A 23,239-nucleotide genomic window follows, 5' to 3' on the forward strand; every position below is an offset into this window, starting at 1 on the left:
CGACCAGGGGGTCCGTCTTATGGCTCCTCACGTGTTTCCTGAGCAAGACGGGTCCCGGAGACGTCAGCCATGGCGGTAGTGATGTCCCCGAGGTGGATTTCCTGGGGAAGACGAACATCTTCTCGTGAGGGGTGGCGTTTGTGGCAGTACAGAGCAGTGATCGTATGGAGTGGAGCGCATCGGGGAGGACATCTTGCCAGCGGGAGATTGGGAGGCCCTTGGATTTTAGGGCGAGCATGGCAGTCTTCCACACCGTTGCATTCTCCCTCTCTACCTGTCCGTTACCCCGGGGGTTGTAGCTGGTAGTCCTGCTCGTGGCTATGCCCTTCTCGAGCAGGTACTGGCGCAGCTCGTCGCTCATGAACGACGAGCCCCTGTCGCTGTGGATGTAATTGGGGAAGCCAAATATGGCGAACAGGTCGTGGAGGCACCTGATGACTGTGGCGCTGGTCATGTCCGGGCAGGGGATGGCGAAGGGGAAACGGGAGTACTCGTCAATAATATTGAGGAAGTACGTGTTGCGGTCAGAGGAGGGAAGGGGCCCCTTGAAATCGACGCTGAGACGTTCGAAGGGGCGGGTGGCTTTAATCAGGTGTGCCTTGTCTGGCCTATAAAAATGCGGTTTGCATTCGGCGCAGACCTGGCAGTTCCTGGTCATGGTCCTGACCTCCTCGATGGAGTAAGGCAGGTTGCGAGCTTTAATAAAGTGGAAGAACCTGGTGACCCCCGGGTGGCAGAGATCATTGTGGAGGGTCCGTAGCCTATCGACTTGTGCGTTGGCACATGTCCCACGGGATAGGGCGTCTGGGGGCTCATTAAGTTTCCCGGGCCGGTATAAGATATCGTAGTTGTAGGTGGATAACTCGATCCTCCACCGCAATATCTTATCATTTTTGATTTTCCCCCTTTGTCTGTTGTTAAACATAAATGCTACTGACCGTTGGTCAGTGAGCAGGGTGAAACGTTTACCGGCCAGGTAATGCCTCCAGTGCCGTACAGCCTCCACTATCGCCTGGGCCTCCTTCTCGACTGAGGAGTGTCGAATTTCGGGGCCCTGGAGGGTCCGTGAAAAGAAGGCCACGGGTCTCCCCGCCTGGTTAAGGGTTGCGGCTAGGGCGAAGTCGGATGCATCGCTCTCCACTTGGAAAGGGATGGACTCATCCACTGCATGCATTGTGGCCTTCGCAATGTCCTCTTTTATGAGGGTGAAGGCCGCACGGGCCTCTGCCGTCAGGGGGAAGGAGGTTGACTTGATGAGGGGCCGGGCTTTGTCCGCATAGTTGGGCACCCACTGGGCGTAGTAAGAGAAGAACCCTAGGCATCTCTTCAGGGCTTTTAGGCAGTGGGGGAGGGGTAGTTCCAGGAGGGGGCGCATTCGGTCGGTGTCGGGGCCGATGACTCCATTTTCCACCACCCAGTCAAGAATAGCGAGGCGCGTGGTGCGGAACATACATTTTTCTCTGTTGTATGTCAGATTCAGCCGTTGGGCCGTACGGAGGAATTTTTCTAGGTTGGCGTCGTGGTCATGCCGGTCATGGCCGCAGATGGTGGCGTTGTCTAGATAGGGGAAGGTGGCCTGCAGCGCGTTCTGGTCAACCATCCGGTCCATCTCCCTTTGGAAGACCGAGACCCCATTGGTGACGCCGAAGGGGACTCGGAGGAAGTGGTAGAGGCGACCGTCAGCCTCGAAGGCCGTGTACTGGCGGTCCTCAGGCCTGATGGGGAGCTGGTGGTATGCCGACTTCAGATCAATCGTCGAGAATACCCGGTATTGTGCTATCTGGTTGGCCATGTCAGATATGCGGGGAAGTGGGTATGCGTCTAATTGCGTGTATCGATTGATCGTCTGGCTGTAATCAATAACCAGGCGCTGTTTTTCGCCGGTCTTCACTACCACCACTTGGGCTCACCATGGGCTGGTGCTGCCGTCGATAATCCCTTCCCTCAGGAGTCTTTCTACTTCTGATTTAATAAAGCTCCTATCCCCGGCACTGTACCGCCTGCTTTTAGTAGCAATTGGCTTGCAGTCTTTGGCGAGGTTAGCGAACAACGGGGGGGGTTTGACCTTCAGGGTGGACAGGCTGCATACTTTGCGCGGCGCCGTGTTTAAATTCTGCCGGCTGCAGACTGTAAGTGGGGGCAGGGGCCCGCCATATGCCATCGTGATGCTCTCCAGATGGCACTGGAAGTCTAATCCTAGCAGTACGGGAGCGCAGAGCTGTGGCAGGACGAGGAATTTAAAATCTCTGTACTCCACGCCGTTCACTGTCAGAGTCGCTACACAGTAGCCGCCGACGTCCGCCGTATGGGATTTGGAGGCCATAAAGACCTGGTGGCGTGTGGGCATAACCGATAGGGAGTAGCGTCGCACTGTGTCGGGGTGGATGAAGCTCTCCGTGCTTCCGCAGTCGAAAAGGCAATTTGTGGCATGGCCATTTACCTTTACGTTCATCATGGACCTGGCTAGTTGATGGGGCCTAGATTGGTCCAGGGTGATGGAGGCCATCGTCGAGGTCAGCGGGTCGCTGTAGTATTCGCCCGCGCCGGGGGCCTGGCCCTGAAATGGTGTCCAAGGTGGCGGCTCCCCCGCGGCTGGTGGTGCCCAAAATGGCGGCCCGCACGGCTCACACGTGGTTGGTGGGGTCCAAAATGGCGGCCTGCACGGTTCACACGCGGCGCTGCTGGAATTGGGGGTCGATTTCGCCCTGCACACTCTCGCGTAGTGGCCTTTCTTGCTGCATTTGGAGCAGGTCGCGTCCTTTGCTGGGCATTGCTGTCTGGGGTGCTTGGCCTGGCCGCAGAAGTAGCATTTCTGGCCTCTGGTCATTGCAGCTGTAGTTGGGCTGCTGGCGGCTTGTGGCCTTACCAGCTCCCGTGACATCCACGTGGCCATCCGGTCAGGGGGGTAGGCGTCCATGTTCTGGAGGGCCACGTCTAACGAGTTAGCGAGGGCCACCGTCTTCTGCAGGTCGAGCCCCCTCTGTTCCAGCAGCCTCTGCCATGTATAGTTGGACCTGATGCCGGCTACGTAGGCGTCTCGGATCAGGTCTTCCGTGCATTCCTTGGCCGTCACCGCTTTGCAATTACAGGCCCGGCCGAAGACTCTCAGTGTCAGTAAATATTCGGCGCCCGATTCCCCGGGGCGCTGTTTTCGGGTAGCCAGGAGGTGTCTGGCGTAGACCTCGTTAACAGGCCTCACGTATTGTTCCTTTAGCGTCGCGATGGCGGCCACGTAAGTTGTGGCGTCTCGGATGATCGAGTAGACTCGGTGGCTCACCTGTGAGTTCAAGACAAGCCGTTTCGTGTCATCTGTAGTGACGGTAGTGCTGGAGGCCTGCAGGAAGGCTTCAAAACAGCTCAGCCAGTGTTCAAAGTTATTGGCTGCATCTGCTGCTTGAGGATCCAGATCTAAACGTTCCGGCTTCAAGATTTGCTCCATGTCGAAAATTTAGTCAATAAAATTGATGCACTATCAACAACACCAAAGACTACAAGTTGAACTTATACGAAGTAGGCTTTTATTGACTAAGAACTGGAGCATGCCTTTGCTAGTGGATCCATCCTAAGAGCTCCCGGGGGAAGGGTGGTGAGTCACCTTTATACCCGGGCTTAGGGGTGGAGCCAGGGGCGGAGACATGCCTGGACCTGTACAGAGTTAACAGTGGTTTACCACACAGACATGTACAGAGTTAGCAGTGGTTTACCACACCGGCGTTGCCAGGGCAATTTTGGGCCGCGCGGTCTCCCTGCCCCTGTCTGTCCCCCCTCTCTCTCCCTCTTCCCCTCTCCCTGTGCTGTCCTCTCCCTCCCTCCCCTTCCCCTCCCTCCCCTCTCCCTGCCTAGCGCCTGAGGCCCGGTGCCGTTGTGATAGCGGCCATGCGGGGCCTAGCGCTTGAGGCGCGGCCGGGCTGTCGGGCCGAGACGGACCGGAGCTGAGCTCCCCCCCGGATCACGCGGCTGACGGCCAGCCGCTGCCGCTCCCCCGACCACTGTGTGTGTCGGGCCGAGCGGTTGCGAGGCACGGCCTGAGTGAACCCAACTTACCTGCTGCTCCGGCGGGGCGGGAGCGGGATCGGGAGCCACAATGTGGGGGTTTCTTTTGCTGCTGCTGTCCCTGTGGGGATGGTAAAAATGGCGGCGAAGTTTAGGGAGACTGGAGGATTAGGACCCGCCCGTGATGCACTGATTGGTCAACCATCAGGTGAGTGAACTGTAGGATTGGTCAAGCAGCACGTCACTCAACGCTAATGAGAGGTAGGATTGGTGAACCGCTAATGAGTGGATTTTTGAGGATTTTTGAACGTTTTTTGTATACCGTCCAAACAATTTTTGTCTGACGAAAAAGTAAATATGCCTACGAGAGTCCCCTAACGATAAGCATTCTTTCGATATAACGTACTTGTAGGTACGCTCTATAACTTTTGATTGTATAGCCGGACAGACAGAAAGACAGACAGAAAGACAGACAGAAAGACAGACAGAGAGACAGACAGAGAGACGTACCGGTTTATATATATAGATGATGATATATACATTGCTTTAAGAGGCATAACCATATTAGACAATAACAAGCTATTTTAGAGATAGTCTATAAAAGCCACCCCCTCCACCACCAGCACAACGTGGCTGCAGTTTGTACTATTTCAAAGATGCACTGCAGCAACTCTCCAAGGCTTTTGCCAAAGCATCTCCCAAACTCACGTCCTCCACTGCCTAGAAGGACAAGGACAGCAGGTGCATAGAAACGCCATCACCTCCTGAGATCCCCTCCAAGTCACACACATATCCTGGCTTGGACATATATCGCCGTTCCTTCATCGTCACTGGGTCAAAATCCCTATCTACCAGCACTGTGGGAGAACCTTCACCTCGCCAACTGCAGTGGTTCAAGCTGACCCACCACCACCTTCTCAGGCCGCCTAGCCAGCCAAGAATGAATCGGTTCAAAAGTCCTGTGTCTCTTAATCCTAGTATATGCGTCTAGTCTTTGACCTCTGGAAGAGATTACTTCTGTTCTGGTTTTCAAAGGGGTTATCAATAGATTAGAAGCTGACCGGATTGTGTAACTTTTTCTGCTTCATCTGCAGGAAGATGAGTTCTTGCGCCATTTGTCCCAAGAAGAGACAGAATGCCTCAGTTTTTTGATTGAAACCATTGACTCATTAGAGGTGGAATTGGAGGAAGATGATGAAGATGGGGTGACGAAGGGAGATAGCACCATTAGTGATGGGTTTTATGAGTTTCTAGGAATGGTATGCAGCACTCGACAAACAGAAGATGCAGTAAGCTCAGGTGAGTTCTCGTTGCACAATGAATCACAGATATCAATGTGGTTATGGTAATGCTGTGGCCGCATACGCTCAGTTTGTTCTGAAAAAAGGTGTCTGCAAAATCTGTAGCCATTTTGGTGCCTTCATTCTCCTAATGCCTGTTGTTAAGTAATAGATCTTGTCATCCGGGTCCCTTCTAAAGAATAATTCTTTCATTCGGGTCTTTCTTTTAACAAAAGAATCTTGCCTCCAGGATTGCCTTTTAAAAAGGAAATCTCATGCTTAGGATGACCATTTTGTTGAGTCCAAAACTTGACAGGGTGGAGTTTGATAAAGGGAGGGACTTAAAATGATTGGTGGGTACTGTATATACCTTTTCAGCTGCAAATAAAAACATCCAATTTCTTGGGTTGTCTACATTAAGCCAAACCTGATCAGTGATTTAAAGATCGGTACCTGAAAAATGTTCCCAGAAAAGAATGAATGAATTAGCCATGTCTCCTGTTGCCAGTTAGAAGCCATTAAAGAAATTCATTGTGGGAGTGGAACATTTACATCTGATAAGTAATAATAATTGCTGAAGACTGACTTCCATCAGGCACTGGCACTACCTTAACGCAGGAAGTCAGACCGAGCAGTGCGAGGGTCACTGTGCATGTTTTTATAATTCGTTTTTATGGGCGTCGCTGGCAAGGCCAGCATTTATTGCCCATCCCTAATTGCCCTTGAGAAGGTGGTGGTGAGCCGCCTTCTTGAACCGCTGCAGTCCATGTGGTGAAGGTACTCCCACAGTGCTGTTAGGGAGGCAGTTCCAGGATTTTGACCCAGCGACGATGAAGGATCGGCGATATACTTCTAAGTCAGGATGGTGTGTGACTTGATGGGGAACTTGGAGGTGGTGGTGTTCCCATGCGCCTGCTGCCCCTGTCCTTCTAGGTGGTAGAGATCGCGGGTTTGGGAGGTGCTGCCGAAGAAGCCTTGGCGAGTTGCTGCAGTGCATCTTGTAGATGGTACACACTGCAGCCACGGTACGCCGGTGGTGGAGGGAGTGAATGATTAAGGTGGTGGATGGGGTGCCAATCAAGCGGGTTGCTTTGTTCTGGATGGTGTCGAGCTTCTTGAGTGTTGTTGGAGCTGCACTCATCCAGGCAAGTGGAGAGTGGAGGAAAACAGCAGTCTTTCTATCAGAGGTGCCTCACAGCAGTGGCTGGTGCACCTCCATTTCCATGCACCCCCTCTCAGATTGTTTCTGTCACATGTTTCCTGATGCTCCTCCATTGGTTACATAAAAACATAAGAACATAAGAAGTAGGAGCAGGAGTAGGCCATACGGCCCCTCGGGCCTGCTCCGCCATTCAATAGGATCATGGCTGATCCAAATCTAGACTCACGTCCACTTCCCTGCCCTCTCCCCGTAACCCCTAATTCCCTTATCTGCTAGGAAACTGTCTATCTCCATTTTAAATTTATTTAATATTGCAGCTTCCGCAGCTCTCTGGGGTAGCAAATTCCATAGATTTACTATCCTCTGAGTGAAGAAGTTCCTCCTCATCTCAGTTTTGAAAGGGCAGCCCCTTATTCTTAGATTATGCCCCCTAGTTCTAGTCTCACCCATCAGTGGAAACATCCTCACCACATCCACCCGATCAAGCCCCCTCACAATCTTATATGTTTCGATAAGATCGCCTCTCATTCTTCTGAACTCCAATGAGTAGAGTCCCAACCTACTCAACCTTCCCTCATACGTCAACCTCTTCATCTCCGGAATCAACCGAGTGAACCTTCTCTGAACCGCCTCGAGAGCAAGTATATCTTTTCTTAAATATGGAAACCAAAACTGCATGCAGTATTCCAGGTGTGGCCTCACCAATACCCTGTATAACTGCAGCAAGACTTCCCTGTTTTTATACTCCATCCCCCTTGCAATAAAAGCCAAGATTCCATTGGCCTTCCTGATCACCTGCTGCACCTGCATACTAACTTTTTGTGTTTCATGCACCAGGACCCCCAGATCCCTTTGTACTGTAGCACTTTGCAGTTTCTCTCCATTTAGATAATAACTTGCTCTTTGATTTTTTCTGCCAAAGTGCATAACCTCACACTTTCCAACATTATATTGCATCTGCCAAATCTCTGCCCACTCACTTAGCCTGTCTATGTCCTTTTGCAGGTTTTTTATGTCCTCCTCACTCACTGCTTTCCCTCCCATCTTTGTATCGTCGGCAAACTTGGATATGTTGCACTCGGTCCCCTCCTCCAAATCATTAATATAGATTGAATGCATGCTGGCAGGTAGGACAGGTGCTGTAACATATCACTGACCATACAGAAATGCTGTGTGGGCCAGAAACTCAGACAAGAATTGGGAGTACGTACACAAAAAACAAGACTTTTCCTGCCTAGTCTACATTTTGTTTGAAAACACTTCCATCTGTTCTATTCAGCTGAAACCAGGAAAGTGGACTGCCTACAACCCCGTATCTCCCCACCCTCCCAAGTAAAATGTGGGGAAAAGTTTGCATGGGATTAGAAATTAAATCTACATCTGCTGCAAATCAAATGACAATCACACAGACTTTGAACTGACGTTTCAGGGTCGGATTTTTTTGTCTCTCACTTTTAGTAATTCTGTTAGTCTCATTAGTCCTCACTCACCATGTACTATTCCCCAGCTGAGAGTATAGCCAGATCACTTGATCCTACTAGGTCCATCAATGTTTCTCCATGAAGATGTTGGCCAAGAATTTGAGAAGTTTGAATTTTGTCGCCAGAAATTCAGCAACGGTACTTTTGTGTCCATGCACTTTGTACAGCGAGATCCACAACACATTGCCATCTTGGCCTCAAGTGAAGGACAAGGTACCAGAGGCCACTTGTAGGCACTACTAGGAGTTGGTTGAAGAGCGGTGGTGTAGGCAGGGACTTGGAGCATTCCTTTCTTTCATCTCATCCGAGGAATGATGTGTAACCTGGGAAATTTTAAAAAGCGAGGAATTAAATGGGGGGTTGGGGGGAACCATTAATGCAAATGTTTTTTTTTATTCGTTCATGGGATGTGGGCATCACTAATTGCCCTTGAGAAGGTGGTAGTGAGCCACCTTCTTGAACCGCAGAGGGCAGTTAAGAGTCGACCACATTGCTGTGGGTCTGGAGCCAGACTGGGTAAGGACGGCAGATTTCCTTCCCTAAAGGACATTAGTGAACGAGATGGGTTTTTAATGACAATCCAGTAGCCTCATGGTCACCATTACTAATACCGGGAAACTCTTTGGTATCCGGCATTGACGGGACTGGGATGGTGCCGGTTGATTAAAAATTCCGGATGACGGAGAGGGTTATCTACCAAGGCTATTTTTAACAAACAAAAATAAAAAAAATCAAGAAATGTGCAGTATACAGTAATTGGACTTCCGATAGCGCCAAGAAGCCGAGTAGTGGCAGTCTGGAGAACTACCCCCACTGACTAACTCGGCCACCACGGGAGACTCGGACTCGGCAACATTTCCAGTTATTGAGGTGTTGTATTCAGAGTGAGAATTTTGCCGGTTAATAGAGAATTCCGGATATTTAAGTGCTGTTTAAACGAGAGTTTCCTATACAAGCTTTTTATTCCAGGTTTATTTAATTAACTAAATTTAAATTCCACAGCTGCCGTGGTGGGATTTGAACTGATGTTTTTGGATCATTAGTCCAAACCGCTGGATTACTAGTCTGGTAACATAACCACTATGCTATTGTATTGAACTGACTGTTGAAAAAATTGTGACAATGAGCAACCATTGAAAATAGAGCTGACATATAAATTGTGAACTAATTCAACAAGGATTACCGAATACCAAATAGTGTGCTTTGCTCTGATTGCCTCTTACCGTTCCTTGGCCTAAAGGGCAGGCAAATGGCCTGCTTGCAGGCCTCTGCCCCTGTTGGTATATAACTTGCCACTAGTAGTTGCTAGGACATCTTTTAAATTTTCCTTCCCCCTGCCCCCCACTCCCATCCCATCCCTCGATGTGAAAGCACCTCACCTTTCCCTGTCGCTGCAAGCAGAAACCTATGCCCTGTTACACCACAGATAAAGCAAGCCTGAAAATTGCCTTCCAATTTTATTCTCTTCCAATGCACAGGAAACAGGCTCTCCCTTTCCCTAGGATGTGTGCAAGTGAAGAAGATTAAACTATATCAAAGAGACATGCCAAGTTTCAGTAAACATTTAGTTTGACAAAAACTAACCATTAAGTGGGATATTTAGCCTCAGGTTTAGCACTAAATCTTGAAAAAGTTCTGTACTTTCACAACTGTGGTATCATAATCTCCAGATAAACGTCTTCATCCTCCATGGATCAAATATGGATAGTATTGTACATACTGGAAACAACTGGGATTACATTGCTAATATAGGAACAGGAAGAGGCCATTTAGCCCCTCGAGCCTGTTCTGCCATTCAGTGAGATTATGGCTGATCTGCGACCTAACTCCATATACCCACCTTTGCCCCATATCCCTTACTACCTTTGGTGAACAAAAAGCTATCAATCTCAGATTTAAAATTAACAATTGATCTAGCATCAATTGCAGTTTGCGGAAGAGAGTTCCAAACTTCTACCACCCTTTGTGTGTAGAAGTGTTTCCTAATTTCACACCTGAAAGGTCTGGCTCTAATTTTTAGACTATGCCCCCTAGTCCTAGAATTCCCAACCAGCGGAAATAGTTTCTCTCTATCTACCCTATCTGTTCCCCTTAATATCTTGAAAACTTCGATCAAATCACCCCTTTACCATCTAAATTCCAGGGAATACAACCCTAGTTTCTGTAATCTCTTCTTGTAATTTAACCTTGAAGTCCGGGTATCATTCTGGTAAACCTACGCTGCACTCCCTCCAAGGCCAGTATATGCTTCCTAAGGTGTGGTGCCCAAAACTGCTCACAGTACTCCAGGTGAGGTCTAACCAGGGCTTTGTATAGCTGTGCTACATAGAAACATAGAAACATAGAAGATAGGAACAGGAGTAGGCCATTCGGCCCCTCGAGCCTGCTCCGCCATTCAATGCGATCATGGCTGATCATCCAAGTTCATACCCGGTCCCTGCTTTCTCCCCATACCCCTTGATTCCTTTAGCCTTAAGAAATATATCCAACTCCTTCTTGAATATATTTAATGAATTGGCCTCTACTGCCTTCTGTGGTAGAGAATTCTACAGGTTCACCACTCTCTGGGTGAAGAAATTCCTCCTCGTTTCTGTCCTAAAAGGCCTACCCCTTATCCTTAGACTGTGACCCCTGGTCCTGGACTCCACGACCATCGGGAACATCCTCCCTGCATCTAGTCTGTCCAGTCCTGCCAGAATTTTATACGTTTCAATGAGATCCCCTCTCATTCTTCTAAACTCCAGCGAGTACAAGCCCAATCGTCCCAATCTCTCCTCATACGTCATTCCTGCCATCCCAGGTATCAGCCTGGTGAATCTTCGCTGAACTCCTTCCATGGCAAGAATATCCTTCCTCAGATAAGGCGACCAAAACTGCACACAATACTCAAGATGTGGTCTCACCAAGGCCCTGTACAACTGCAGCAAGACATCCTTGTTCCTGTACTCAAACCCTCTCGCTATGAAGGCCAACATACCATTTGCCGCCTTAAACGCCTGCTGCAACTGCATGCTTACCTTCAGCGACTGATGCACAAGGACACCCAGGTCTCGTTGCACTTCCCCTTCTCCCAATCTATTGCCATTCAGCTAATAATCTGCCTTCCTGTTTTTGACACCAAAGTGGATAACCTCACATTTATCCACATTATATTGCATCTGCCATGCTTCTGCCCAATCACCCAACCTGTCTAAATCATCCTGTAGTTTCTCGGCATCCTCCTCACAGCACACACGCCCACCCAGCTTTGTGTCGTCTGCAAATTTGGAGATATTACATCTAGTTCCCTTGTCTAGATCATTAATATATATTGTGAATAGCTGGGGTCCAAGGACCGATCACTGCAGTACCCCACTAGTCACTGCCTGCCACTCGGAAAAAGACCCGTTTATTCCAACTCTGCTTTCTATCTGCCAATCAGTTCTCTATCCAAGTCAATACCATGCCCCCAATCCCATGTGCCTTAACTTTACACGCTAATCTCTTATGCGGGATCTTATCGAAAGCCTTCTGAAAGTCCAAATACACCACATCCACTGGTTCTCCCTTAGCTATTTTACTATCAGTTACATCCTCAAAAAATTCCAGTAGATTAGTCAAGCACGATTTATCTTTTGTAAATCCATGTTGACTTTGTCCGATCCTGTCACTGTTTTCCAAGTGCTCTGCTATTACATCTTTTATAATGGACTCTAGCATTTTCCCCACTACCGATGTCAGGCTTACTGGTCTGTAATTCCCCGTTTTCTCTCTACCACCTTTTTTGAATAGTGGGGTAGCATTAGCTACCCTCCAATCCATGGGTACTGTTCATCTTCCAACATTCGATGGAATCTGGATCAGCAATGCATCTATTATCTCTAGGGCCACTTCCTTAAGTACCCTAGCATGTAGATTATCAGGCACTGGGGATTTATCGACCTTCAATCCCATCAATTTCCCTAACACCATTTCCCTACAAATACTGATTTCTTTCAGTTCCTCCCTTTCATCAGACCCTATTTTCCCCAACATTTCTGGGACTTTATTTGTGTCCTCCTTTGTGAAGACAGAACCAATATATGTATTTAATTGGTCTGCCATTTCTTTGTTCCCCATTATAAATTCCCCTGATTCTGACTGCAAGGGACCTACGCTTGACTTCACCAATCTTTTTCTCTTCACATATCCAGAAAAGCTTTTACAGTCAGTTTTTATGTTCCCTGCAAGCTTACTCTCATATTCTATTTTCCCTTTCTTAATTAATCCCTTTGTCCTCCTTTGTTGAATCCTAAACTGCTCCCAATTCTCCAGATTACTGCTTTTTCTGGCCAATTTATATGTCCTCTCCTTGGATCTTATGCTATCCCTAATTTCCCTCATTAGCCACGGTTGAGTCACCTTTTTTGTTTTATTTTTATGCCAAACTGGGATGAACAAATTCTGTAGTTCATCCATGCGGTCTTTGAATGTTTGCCATTGCCTGTCCACCATTAACCCTTTGAGTGACATTCCCCAATCAATCCTACCCAATTCGCACCTCAGACCATCATAGTTTCCTTTATTTAAATTCTGGACCCTGGTCTCTGAGTCAACTATTTCATTCTCCATCTTAATGAAGAATTCGATCATATTATGATCGCTCCGACCCAAGGGGCCTTGTACAACAAGATTGCTAATTAATCCTTTCTCATTACATAATACCCAGTCTAAGATGGCCTGATCTCTGGTTGGTTCCTTGAAATATTGGTCCAGGAAACCATCCCGTAAACACTCCAGGAATTCCTCCTCCACAGTATTGTTACTAATTTGGTTAGCCCAATCTATATGTAGATTAAAGTCACCCATGATGACTGCTGTGCCCTTTTTGCACGCTTCTCTAATTTCCCTTTTAATGCCATCCCCAACCTCCGCATTTCTGTTTGGAGGTCTATATACCACTCCCACTAACGTTTTCTGCCCCTTGGTATTTCTCAGTTCTACCCATACAGATTCCACATCATCAAAGGTAATATCCTTCCTTACAATTGTGTTAATCCCTTCTTTAACCAGTAATGCTACCCCACCTCCCTTTCCTTTTTGCCTATCTTTCCTGAATATTGAATACCCCTGGATGTTGAGTTCCCAGCCTTCGCCACCCTGGAGCCATGTTTCCGTAATCCCAATCAAATCATATTCGTTTACCTCTATTTGCACAGCTAATTCATCCACCTTATTACGAATGCTCCTCGCATTAAGACACAAAGCCTTCAGGCTTGTTTTTTTAACACTCTTAGACCTATTAGAATTATCATTTACTGTGGCCATGTTTGATTTAAACCATTGATTTCTCTGACTGCCACTTTTGTTTTTCTCCTTCCTATCTTTTGCTTTTATCCTTGTTTCCCTTTCCTCTGTCCCCCTGCTCAGGTTCCCAACCCCCTGCCATTTTAGTTTAAACCCTCCCCCAGAGCACTAGCAAACACTCCCCCTAGGACATCGGTCCCGGCCCTGCCCAGGTGCAACTGGTCCCACCTCCCCCAGAACCGGTTCCAATGTCCCAGGAATTTGAATCCCTCCCCATTGCACCATTCCTCTAGCCACGTATTCATCTGAAATATCCTTCTATTTCTACTCTGACTAGCACGTGGCACTGGTAGCAATCCTGAGATTACTACCTTTGAGGTCCTATTTTTTAATTTACCTCCTAACTCCCTATATTCAGCTTTTAGGACCTCATCCTGTTTTTTACCTATATCGTTGGTATCTATATGCACCACGACAACTGGCTGTTCACCCTCCCCTTCCAAGATGTTCTGCAGCCGCTCTGAGACATCCTTGACCCTTGCACCAGGGAGGCAATGCCCCATCCTGGAGTCTCGTTTGCGGCCGCAGAAACGCCTATCTATTCCCCTTGCAATAGAATCCCCTATTACTATAGCTCTACCCCTCTTTTTCCTCCCGTCCTGTGCAGCAGAGCCATCCCTGGTGCCAGGAAGTTAGCTGCTGCTACCTTCCCCTGGTAAGCCATCCCCCCCGTCAGTATCCAAAGCGGTATATCTGTTTGAGAGGGGGATGGCCACAGGGGACCCCTGCACTACCTGCCTGCGCCTACTACTCTGCCTGTTGGTCACCCGTTCCCTTTCTGCCTGTGCCACCTTTACCTGCGGTGTGACCAACTGATAAAACGTGCTATTGACGACGTCCTCAGCATCGCGAATGGTCTAGTATGTATCCAATCACTGCTCCAGCACCGCAATGCGGTCTGCCAGTGGCTGCAACTGGACACACTTCCTGCACACATTGTTGTCAGGGACACAGGAAGTGTCCCTGAGTTCCCACATAGCACAAGAGGAGCATACCACGGCACCGGGCTGTCCTGCCATGACTTACCCTTTAATTAATTGCAATTAAATTAAATCAAATCAATCCCAGCAATTACACTACAGTTAAATGATATATTTAAGGGCCCTGGTTTACAAACAGTCCCCGCGACACCACAGAGACTTTAGAAACTATAAACCACAGAGTTAAAGTTTAATAAAGAGAGAAATACTCACCAACCAATCACTTACCTGCTTTCTGGTGACACTTCGATTACTTTTTACTTCTCTCCTTCCCTCTGAGTTCGGAGATTGGAGACTGGTAAGCCTACCTGGTCTCTTGGAGCCTTTTATACTGCCGCTATTCTAATCCTCTGGATATAAATGCTAGCATTCCATTCCTTTGTTAACCAAAGGTATTAAGGGATGTATGGAGTTAAGTTGCAAATCATGATTTCATTGAGTGGCAGAACAGGCTCGAGGGGCTGAATGGCCAACTCCTGTTCCTACGTTCCTATGTCCATGACATTTTAACACTATATGTACATGGACCCCCAAGTCTCTTTGGACCTCCACTGTTTCTAGTTTTTCACCATTTAGAAAGTACTCTTCTGTTCTTTTTAGGTCCAAAGTGGATGTCCTCACATTTGCTTACATTGAAATCCATTTGCCTCAGTTTTGTCCATTCACTTACTCTATTAATATCTCTTTGTAATTTTATACTTCCATCTACACTGCTTACAATGCTGCCTATCTTTGTGTCATCGGCAAACTTGGATATGTGGTTCTCTATCCCATCATCTAAGTCATTAATAAATACGGTGAATAGTTGAGGCTCCGACACAGATCCCTGTGGGACACCACTAGTCACATCCTACCAATTAAAGTACCCGCACATTATCCCTACTCTCTGTCTCCTGCTGCTCAGCCAATTTCCTAACCAGGTCAATAATTTGCCTTCAATTCCATGAGCTTCAACTTTAGCTAACAGTCTCTTATGAGGGACTTTATCGAATGCCTTCTGGAAGTCCATATAAATAACATCCATACACACTCCCCTGTCCATTACTTCAGTCACATCTTCAAAAAATTCAATCAAGTTCGTCAGGCATGACCTAGCCTTTACAAATCCATGCTGGCTCTCTCTGATCAGCTGAAAATTTTCAAGGTGTTCAGTCACTCTATCCTTAATTATAGACTCTAATAATTTCCTGACAACAGATGTTAGGCTAACTGGTCTATAATTCCCTGGTTTGGCGCTCTCACTTTTCTTAAATAGCAGAGTGACGTGAGCAATTTTCCAATCTAAAGGAACAGTTCCCAAATTGAGAGAACTTTGGAAGATTATAGTTAGGGCATCTGCAATGTTCTCACCTACTTTCTTTAAAACCCTGGGATGGAAGCCATCTGGTCCTGGGGATTTGTCACTCTTTAGTGCCATTATTTCTGTTATTTTGCTTACATTAATATTCTCTGTATATTTCAGGTAGTCCTGATGTTTGTATTTTTCAATATTTTTATATGATGCAGGAAGTTGTGACAATGTTGAGATTATTGGAAATGTGGATACAATTACCAGTAGCCCACCTGCTGAAACAATCACTAACAGAGGGACGGAGTCAGCTCCTGGGCTCGATGCAACACCCAACCAAACAGCAGCATCAGAAGAGAGCAAGGAGGAGAAGGAGCCAATGAAACATCAAGGATCTGAAACTACGATAGCATTAGAATCCAATACCTCAAGCCAGTCCAGAGAGACCTCACCTGATGAACAAAGCTCGTCCAGAACACTCACTTTGCTCCCTGCTCATGCTAAAAAGTTTGACACCATCCTGAGGTCAGGGGTCAGCGTGCAGGAGCTCCGTGCCCAGGTTCTCGCCCGCCTTAGCGGGTCTGGCCAGAAGAAGCCAAGCAGTCAGATGGAGGGCTTGGCAGCCCAATCCAACTCACTCCGATTGCTTGGAGGGCCTGAGCAGAAGGCAGCAAGGCAAGACGCCGTCCAGAGACTAGGACTGTGGAGGTTTACTGGAGACCTGCCGAGCAGCAACAATGCCTCCTCCTCTCAACCTTTTGCAACAGAGGGAGCTCAACAGTCAAAATCTCCACCATCACCAGCAGAAAAGGATCATGAAGAAGCTTTGAAGAAACTGGGTCTCTTAAACCTATAATGTTGAAAAATTATTACAGAAATCTACTCAACGAGGACTATAAATTACTGTTCATATATTTTTTTTTTAAATCCTGTGGTTGGGTGGCCACTCGTTACCTAGGGTTAGTTGCCAGTGGCCCTGTCAGTGAGGTTCCCCTGCCCCCAGCAAGGCCAATAAAACGTGTCAAGTGTGCAGCCTTTCAGTATATTCAGAGAGGCTTGTTAATGAAGCAGTGCTCTATCAATGCACATGTTTCCTATTACTGCAGTAGTTAGGCATTAATAATTCACTGAGTTATTCCTCAAATACTCTATGACAGTAAAGAAGAACATTTGGTCAACAAAGCACATTTAGCAAGGGCATAGGATTGAACTCACACCTTCTGAATGGAAATAGGGGTCGGAACCTCTGTCTCTAAATAAAAAAGGGGAGCTGACTCATTGACTCCTTGCAGCGATAAATCAAGTCTGGGAACACACTGTTTGTAGAATTGTGGGTGTAAACCCACATCCTGTCACTGTATTGCGTAGGTTGTAGAAGCTGCTGCATACTGCAGCATTTGTGCTCCTTCCCTCTGGCAAATTGAAATTACATGGCGCTCATATGTCAAATGATCAAATATTTGTTGCATTTCCATTCATCATGGTGTCCTTGGGATCCTGCATCTATTTATTGTTTTATAGATCATTCTGTTATTTATGTAACTCACTCTTCTATATCACGTATTGTATGTACTAATATATATGTGTGCATATGTGTAATAATCAGTAGCACTTGGAATAAATAAACATGTATTTCAAGTCACAATTCTTGTTCTGTACAGCATGTTCCCGCCAGGGCCTGAAAGAGTAAGAAAGAAAGAACTTATATTTATATTTATTATATTGGCTTTAATGGGGGGACAAAACGAACGGCGTGTAGCACGGGCTGCCGATTTGCTATTGTCCAAGACCAATTTCAGGCTTAAATTTCTTGTACCCTCCTAAATTAGAAATTCCAGAAACAGCATTCAATCTTTATTTTCTGCTCCTGCATTTTGCCTGCTGCTTTTTTGTAATATTTGTGCATCCATTTCAAGCCCCATTTCTAAATTACAGACAATATTAGGTGCTGATGAAGGGTTTATATACAAGACATGTTGCCTACCTTTGTCTCTCAGATGCTGACTGACCGACTGTGTATTTTTCCACATTTGCAGTTTTTCTTTCACAAAATATTTTTGCATTTGTATCAATTTCATAAGAGTATTCATTTATGACTAGAAAGTGATGTTTATGCTACTGATTTATAGAAACTAGGAGCAGGAGTAGGCCATTCGAGCCCGCTCCGCCATTCAACGAGATCATGGCTGATCATCCAAACCTTAGCACCCGGTCCCTACACCGACAGCCATCCCACCCAAGCCCTATCCCCGTTACCCCGTGTATTTAATCCCCCCTAACACTAAAGGCCAATTTTTATCATGGCCAATCAACCTAACCCGCACATCTTTGGACTGTGGGAGGAAACCGGAGCACCCGGAGGAAACCCACACAAACACGGGGAGAATGTGCAAACTCCACACAGACAGTCACCCGAGGCCGGATTTGAACCCGGGTCCCTGGCGCTGTGAGGCAACCGTGCTAACCACTATGCCACCGTTCCCTTTATGCTCCATTTCATGATCTCTAATTGCTGAGTTCTGCTGTAAGATACTGACACCGTTGGACTAAAGTTACAGATTTTGATCAGTTCTCTTTTTTTTGATTATGCCTCGGTGAAGCACTTTGGAACATTTTTCTATGTTAAAGACCTCCTCATCTCAGTCTTAAAAGGCCGATACTTTATCCTGATAATATTTTTTTTAATTTGTTTATGGGATGTGGGCATCGCTGGCAAGGCCAGCATTTATTGCCCATCCCTAATTGCCCTTGAGAAGGCGGTGGTGAACTGCCTTCTTGAACCGCTGCAGTCCGTGTGGTGATGGTACTCCCACAGTGCTGTTAGGTAGGGAGTTCCAGGATTTTAACCCAGCAACGATGAAGGATCAGCGATATACTTCTAAGTCAGAATGGTGTGTGACTTGGAGGGGAACTTGGAGGTGGTGGTGTTCCCATGCGCCTGCTGCCCCTGCCCTTCTAGGTGGAACAGGTCGCAGGTCTGGGAAGTGCTGCCGAAGAAGCCTTGGCGAGTTGCTGCAGTGTATCTTGAAAATGTACACACTGCAGCCACGGTACGCCGATAATGCAGGGAGTGAATATTTAAAGTGGTGGATGGGGTGCCAATCAAGCGAGCTGCTTTGTCCTGGATGGTGTCGAGCTTCTTGAGTGTTGTTGGAGCTGCACTCATCCAGGCAAGTGGAGAGTATTCCATCACACTCCTTACTTGTGCCTTGTAGATGGTGGCAAGGCTTTCGGGAGTCAGGAGGTGAGACATTCGCTGCAGAATACCCAGCCTCTGACCGCCTCTTGTTGCCACAGTATTTATGTGGCTGGTCCAGTTAAGTTTCTGGTCAATGGTGACCCCCAGGATGTTGATGGCGGGGGATTCGGCAATGGTAATGCCATTAAATGTCAAGGGGCAGTGATTAGACTCTCGCTTGTTGGAGATAGTCATTGCCAGGAACTTCTGTGGCGCGAATTATACCTGCCACTTATCAGTCCAAGCCTGAACGTCGTCCCGGTCTTGTTGCATGCGGGCATGGATTGCTTCATTATCTGAGGAGTTGTCAATGGCACTGAACATTGTGCAGTCATCAGCGAACATCCCTATTTCTGACCTTATGTTGATGGGAAGGTCATTGATGCAGCAGCTGAAGATGGTTGGGCCTAGGATACTGCCCTGAGGAACTCCTGCAGCAATGTCCTAGGGCTGAGATGATTGACGTTCAACCATCACAACCATCTTCTTTTGTGCTAGGTATGACTCCAGCCAGTGGAGAGTTTTCCCCCGATTCCCATTGACTTCAGTTTTACTAGGGTTCCTTGATGCCACACCTGGTCAAATGCTGCCTTGATGTCAAGGGCAGTCACTCTCACCTCACCTCTGGAATTCAGTTCCTGTGTCCATGTTTGGACCAAGGCTGTAATGAAGTTGGGAGCCGAGTGGTCTTGGCGGAACCCAAACTGGGCATCAGGTTATTGGTGATAATTGCCGCTTGAAGTCGATGACACCTTCCATCATTTTGCTAATGATTGAGAGTAGACTGATGGGGCGGTAATTGGCTGGATTGGATTTGTCCTGCTTTTTGTGGACAGGACATACCTGGGCAGTTTTCCACATTGTCAGATAGATGCCAGTGTTGTAGCTGTACTGGAACAGCTTGGCTAGAGTCGCAGCTAGTTCTGGAGCACAAGTCTTCAGCACGATAGCCGAGATGTTGTCGGGGCCCATAGCCCTTGCTGTTTCCAGTGCGCTCAGCTGTTTCTTGATATCACGTGGAGTGAATCGGATTGGCTGAAGACTGGCTTCTGTGATGGTGGGGACCTCAGGAGTAGGCCAATATGGATCATCCACTCAGCACTTCTGGCTGAAGATGGTTGCAAACGCTTCAGCCTTGTCTTTTGCATTCATGTGCTGGACATCATTGAGGATGGGGATATTCATGGAGCCTTCTCCTCCCGTTAGTTGTTTAATGGTTCACCACCATTCATGACTGGATGTGGCAGGACTGCAGAGCTTTGATCTGATCCGTTGGTTGTGGGATCACTTAGCACTGTCTATAGCATGCTGCTTCCGCTTTTTAGCATGCATGTAGTCCTCTGTTGCAGCTTCCCCAGGTTAGCACCTCATTTTTAGGTATGCCTGGTGCTGCTCCTGGCATGCTCTTCTACATTCGTTATTTAACCAGGGTTGGTCCCCTGGCTTGATAGTAATGGTAGAGTGAGGGGTATGTCAGGTCATGAGGTTACAGATTGTAGTGGAATATAATTCTGCTGCTGCTGATGGCCCACAGCGCCTCATGGATGCCCAGTTTTCAGCTGCTAGATCTGTTGCGAATCTATCCCATTTAGCACAGTGGTAGTGCCACACAACACGACGGAGGGTGTCCTCAGTATGTAAGACGGGACTTCGTCTCCACAGTGATTGTGCGGTGGTCACTGCTACCAATACTGTCATGGACAGATGCATCTGCAACAGGTAGATTGGTGAGGATGAGGTCAAGTAGGTTTTTCCCTCGTGTTGGTTCTCTCACCACCTGTCGCAGGCCCAGACTGGCAGCTATGTCCTTCAGGACTCGGCAAGCTCGGTCAGAAGTGGTGCTACAGAGCCACTCTTGGTGATGGACATTGAAGTCCCCCACCCAGAGTACATTCTGTGCCCTTGCTACTGTCAGTGCTTCTTCAAAGTGGTGTTCAACATGGAGGAGTACTGATTCATCAGCTGAGGGAGGGGCGGTATGTGGTAATCAGCAGGAGGTTTCCTTGCCCATGCTTGACCTGAAGCCATGAAACTTCATGGGGTCCGGAGTCAATGTTGAGGACTCCCAGGGCCACTCCTTCCTGACTGTATACCACTGTGCCACCACCCCTGGTGGGTCTATGCTGCCGGTGGGACAGGACATACCCAGGGATGGTGATGGAGGAGTATGCCCCCTCGTTCTAGACTCCCCAGCCAGGGGAAACAATCTCTCAGCATCTACCCTGTCAATCCCCCTCAGAATCTTATATGTTACAATGAGATGACCTCTCATTCTTCTAAACTCCAAAGAGTATCGGTCCAATCTACTCAATCTCTCCTCATGGGACAACCTTCTGTAAGATTAGGATCACAGGCCCACACAGATTACCCAACAGGGCTTTAGAAGTTGTAAGGCTTTTATTAAAGAGCTACAGTTTTAAGGCATAATCAGATATTACATATGGTTTAAGCCGAGTATAATAGACATACAACCCGTGACAGTAGGAGTGATCTACGGCTCCCAAATCGGAATGCCACGACCGGACAGAGGAGGAGGCAGTACGGTGGTCTCGGATTGGGTGGATTCCTGCAGTCTGCTGCAGCGGTCACTTCCGTTGGGTCATCTCTCAAGCTGCTGGAGGTGTTAGGCCATCAGCCACCTCAGAGGCTAAACTTGACCAAGGTGTTAGGCCGTAGCCACCTTGGGGAAGCCTTCGCCCCCGACTGCCTGATTTCCTCTCTCGGTCGTCTATATTTATAGTTATTTCGGTGGGCTGGTAATCACCTGGTGTCAATCATTTGATCCCCCATCCTATTGTCCAATTGTGAAGCGGGAAGGCATTCCTCGCCGTCCCTTTCTGCATGGCTGATGAGGCCTCCCTCTTATCTTTCTGAGGAATGTTTTGTTATGTTTCTTTAAGGACATTTTATGACTCTTCGGCTCCATTTTTGTCTATTATCCCACCACCCTGTGATGTTTTGCATTTTACGATTCCCTTATCACTTCTATTTGTCTTTTGATGCTTGACATTCGACCTTGCTGGCATTTCTGCTCTCTGTTCCCGGTTGCATGTTGTCTGTCTCTGTTCTAAGAATTAAAACCCATCTTTGAATCTAATAGCTATTTCTTACACTTCTCATCACAGGGGTCAATCTAGTGAACCTTCATTGCACCATTTAAAATTCCATACCTTGTTCTGCTAAACCTTTATAAATCACTAGTTAGGTCTCAGCTGGAGTATCGTGTCCAATTCTAGGCACCGCACTTTATGAAGGATGTCAAGGCCTTGGAGAGGGTGCAGAGGAGATTTACCAGAATGGTATTGGGGACGAGTGACTTCAGTTAAGTTGGAAGACTAGAGAAGCTGGGATTGTTCTCCTTACAGCAGAGGATTTTAAGAGGAGATTTAATTGAGGTGTTCAAAAGTATGATGGGTTTTGATAGAGTAAATTAGAATAAATGTTTCCACAGGCGGGAGTGTTGGTATCCAGAGGACACAGATTTAAGATAATTGGCAAAAGAACCAGATTTTTTTTTGCGCAGCGAGTTAAGAACTGGAATGCACTGCCAGAAAGGGCGGTGGAAGAAAATTCAATGGTAACTTTCAAAAGGCAATTGTATATAGACTTAAAAAGGAAATATTTTCAGGGCTATGGGGAAAGAATGAGGGAGTGGGACTATTTGGATAGCTCGTTCAAAGAGCTAGCACAGGTGTGATGGGCTGAATGGCCTCCTTCTGTGCTGCAAGATTACATGATTGTTCTCTGCTCCCTCCTCACTGTCTTCTACTCTGCAGCCCTTTCCATGGTGCTCCAGTCCCCGACCTCTTCCACCGTCGCAATCCCAATATGTTCCTCTCCCACCCCTCTTTTGCTCCAATCCCAGGACCACCCTGGCTTGGAATGAGATCATGTTGTGCAGCACAAGCCACTTCAGATCCCAATCTACCCGTGAGTAATGTCATGGCAAATCAGCTGGGACAAAATAAAAATTGTTATCTGGTCAATCAGCGTCTCAGTTATAGCTTTAATACCTGTACACATTCCATTAAGAATAGTGTAGTAACATTGAACCACCACAGACAAAACAGCAACATGAAAAAAATCACTGTTTTTATGGAGTTCCATTAAGAATTCATAATTCAAGTGCCTTCACTGTGAGACACGGTAGTGGAGTGGAAATTGGAAACTATGAAGTCCCAGTCGTTCTAGCAGAGAAGAGAAGGTTTCATAGATTGGTCTAGTCTTCAGATGCCCCCCAAAACACACACAGGAATAAGGAAGCTACCTGCATGCATTGTTCATGAAGGCATAAGTGGAGCCTGTCTTACCATGGATAATATATGCTGCGGGCACCCAGAAGAAATGATTCAGCAATAAACCACAGACATTCATTGTATCTACACCCATTCATACAAAGCAAATTGTCTTAAATTAATTTAGGGTGCGCTAAATGGTAACAGAACAGATCTATACACAGCGAAAGAGATTAAATAAAGGGAGCGAGGAATCT

The 23,239-nt window shown here is 47.2% G+C and overlaps 1 protein-coding gene across 2 annotated transcripts in view; it reads left to right on the forward strand.

The window, feature by feature from the left end:
• LOC147111241 (uncharacterized) overlaps nt 1-17,141 on the forward strand; it is a 63,618-nt gene extending 46,477 nt beyond the window's left edge. For both annotated transcript variants that reach the window (XM_086001953.1, XM_086001952.1), the window contains exons 3-4: nt 5,088-5,292; nt 15,728-17,141. In XM_086001953.1, the coding sequence (XP_085858079.1) occupies nt 5,088-5,292; nt 15,728-16,365 (843 nt within the window). In that variant the 3' untranslated portion in view covers nt 16,366-17,141. The remainder of the gene's footprint in view (nt 1-5,087; nt 5,293-15,727) is intronic.
• Nucleotides 17,142-23,239: the final 6,098 nt, after the last annotated feature.

The sequence above is a fragment of the Somniosus microcephalus genome, chromosome 11 (genome assembly GCF_052327205.1).
Source record: "Somniosus microcephalus isolate GS21.2 chromosome 11, FLI_Smic_1.0, whole genome shotgun sequence".
In the NCBI taxonomy this organism is placed as follows: Eukaryota; Metazoa; Chordata; class Chondrichthyes; order Squaliformes; family Somniosidae; genus Somniosus; species Somniosus microcephalus.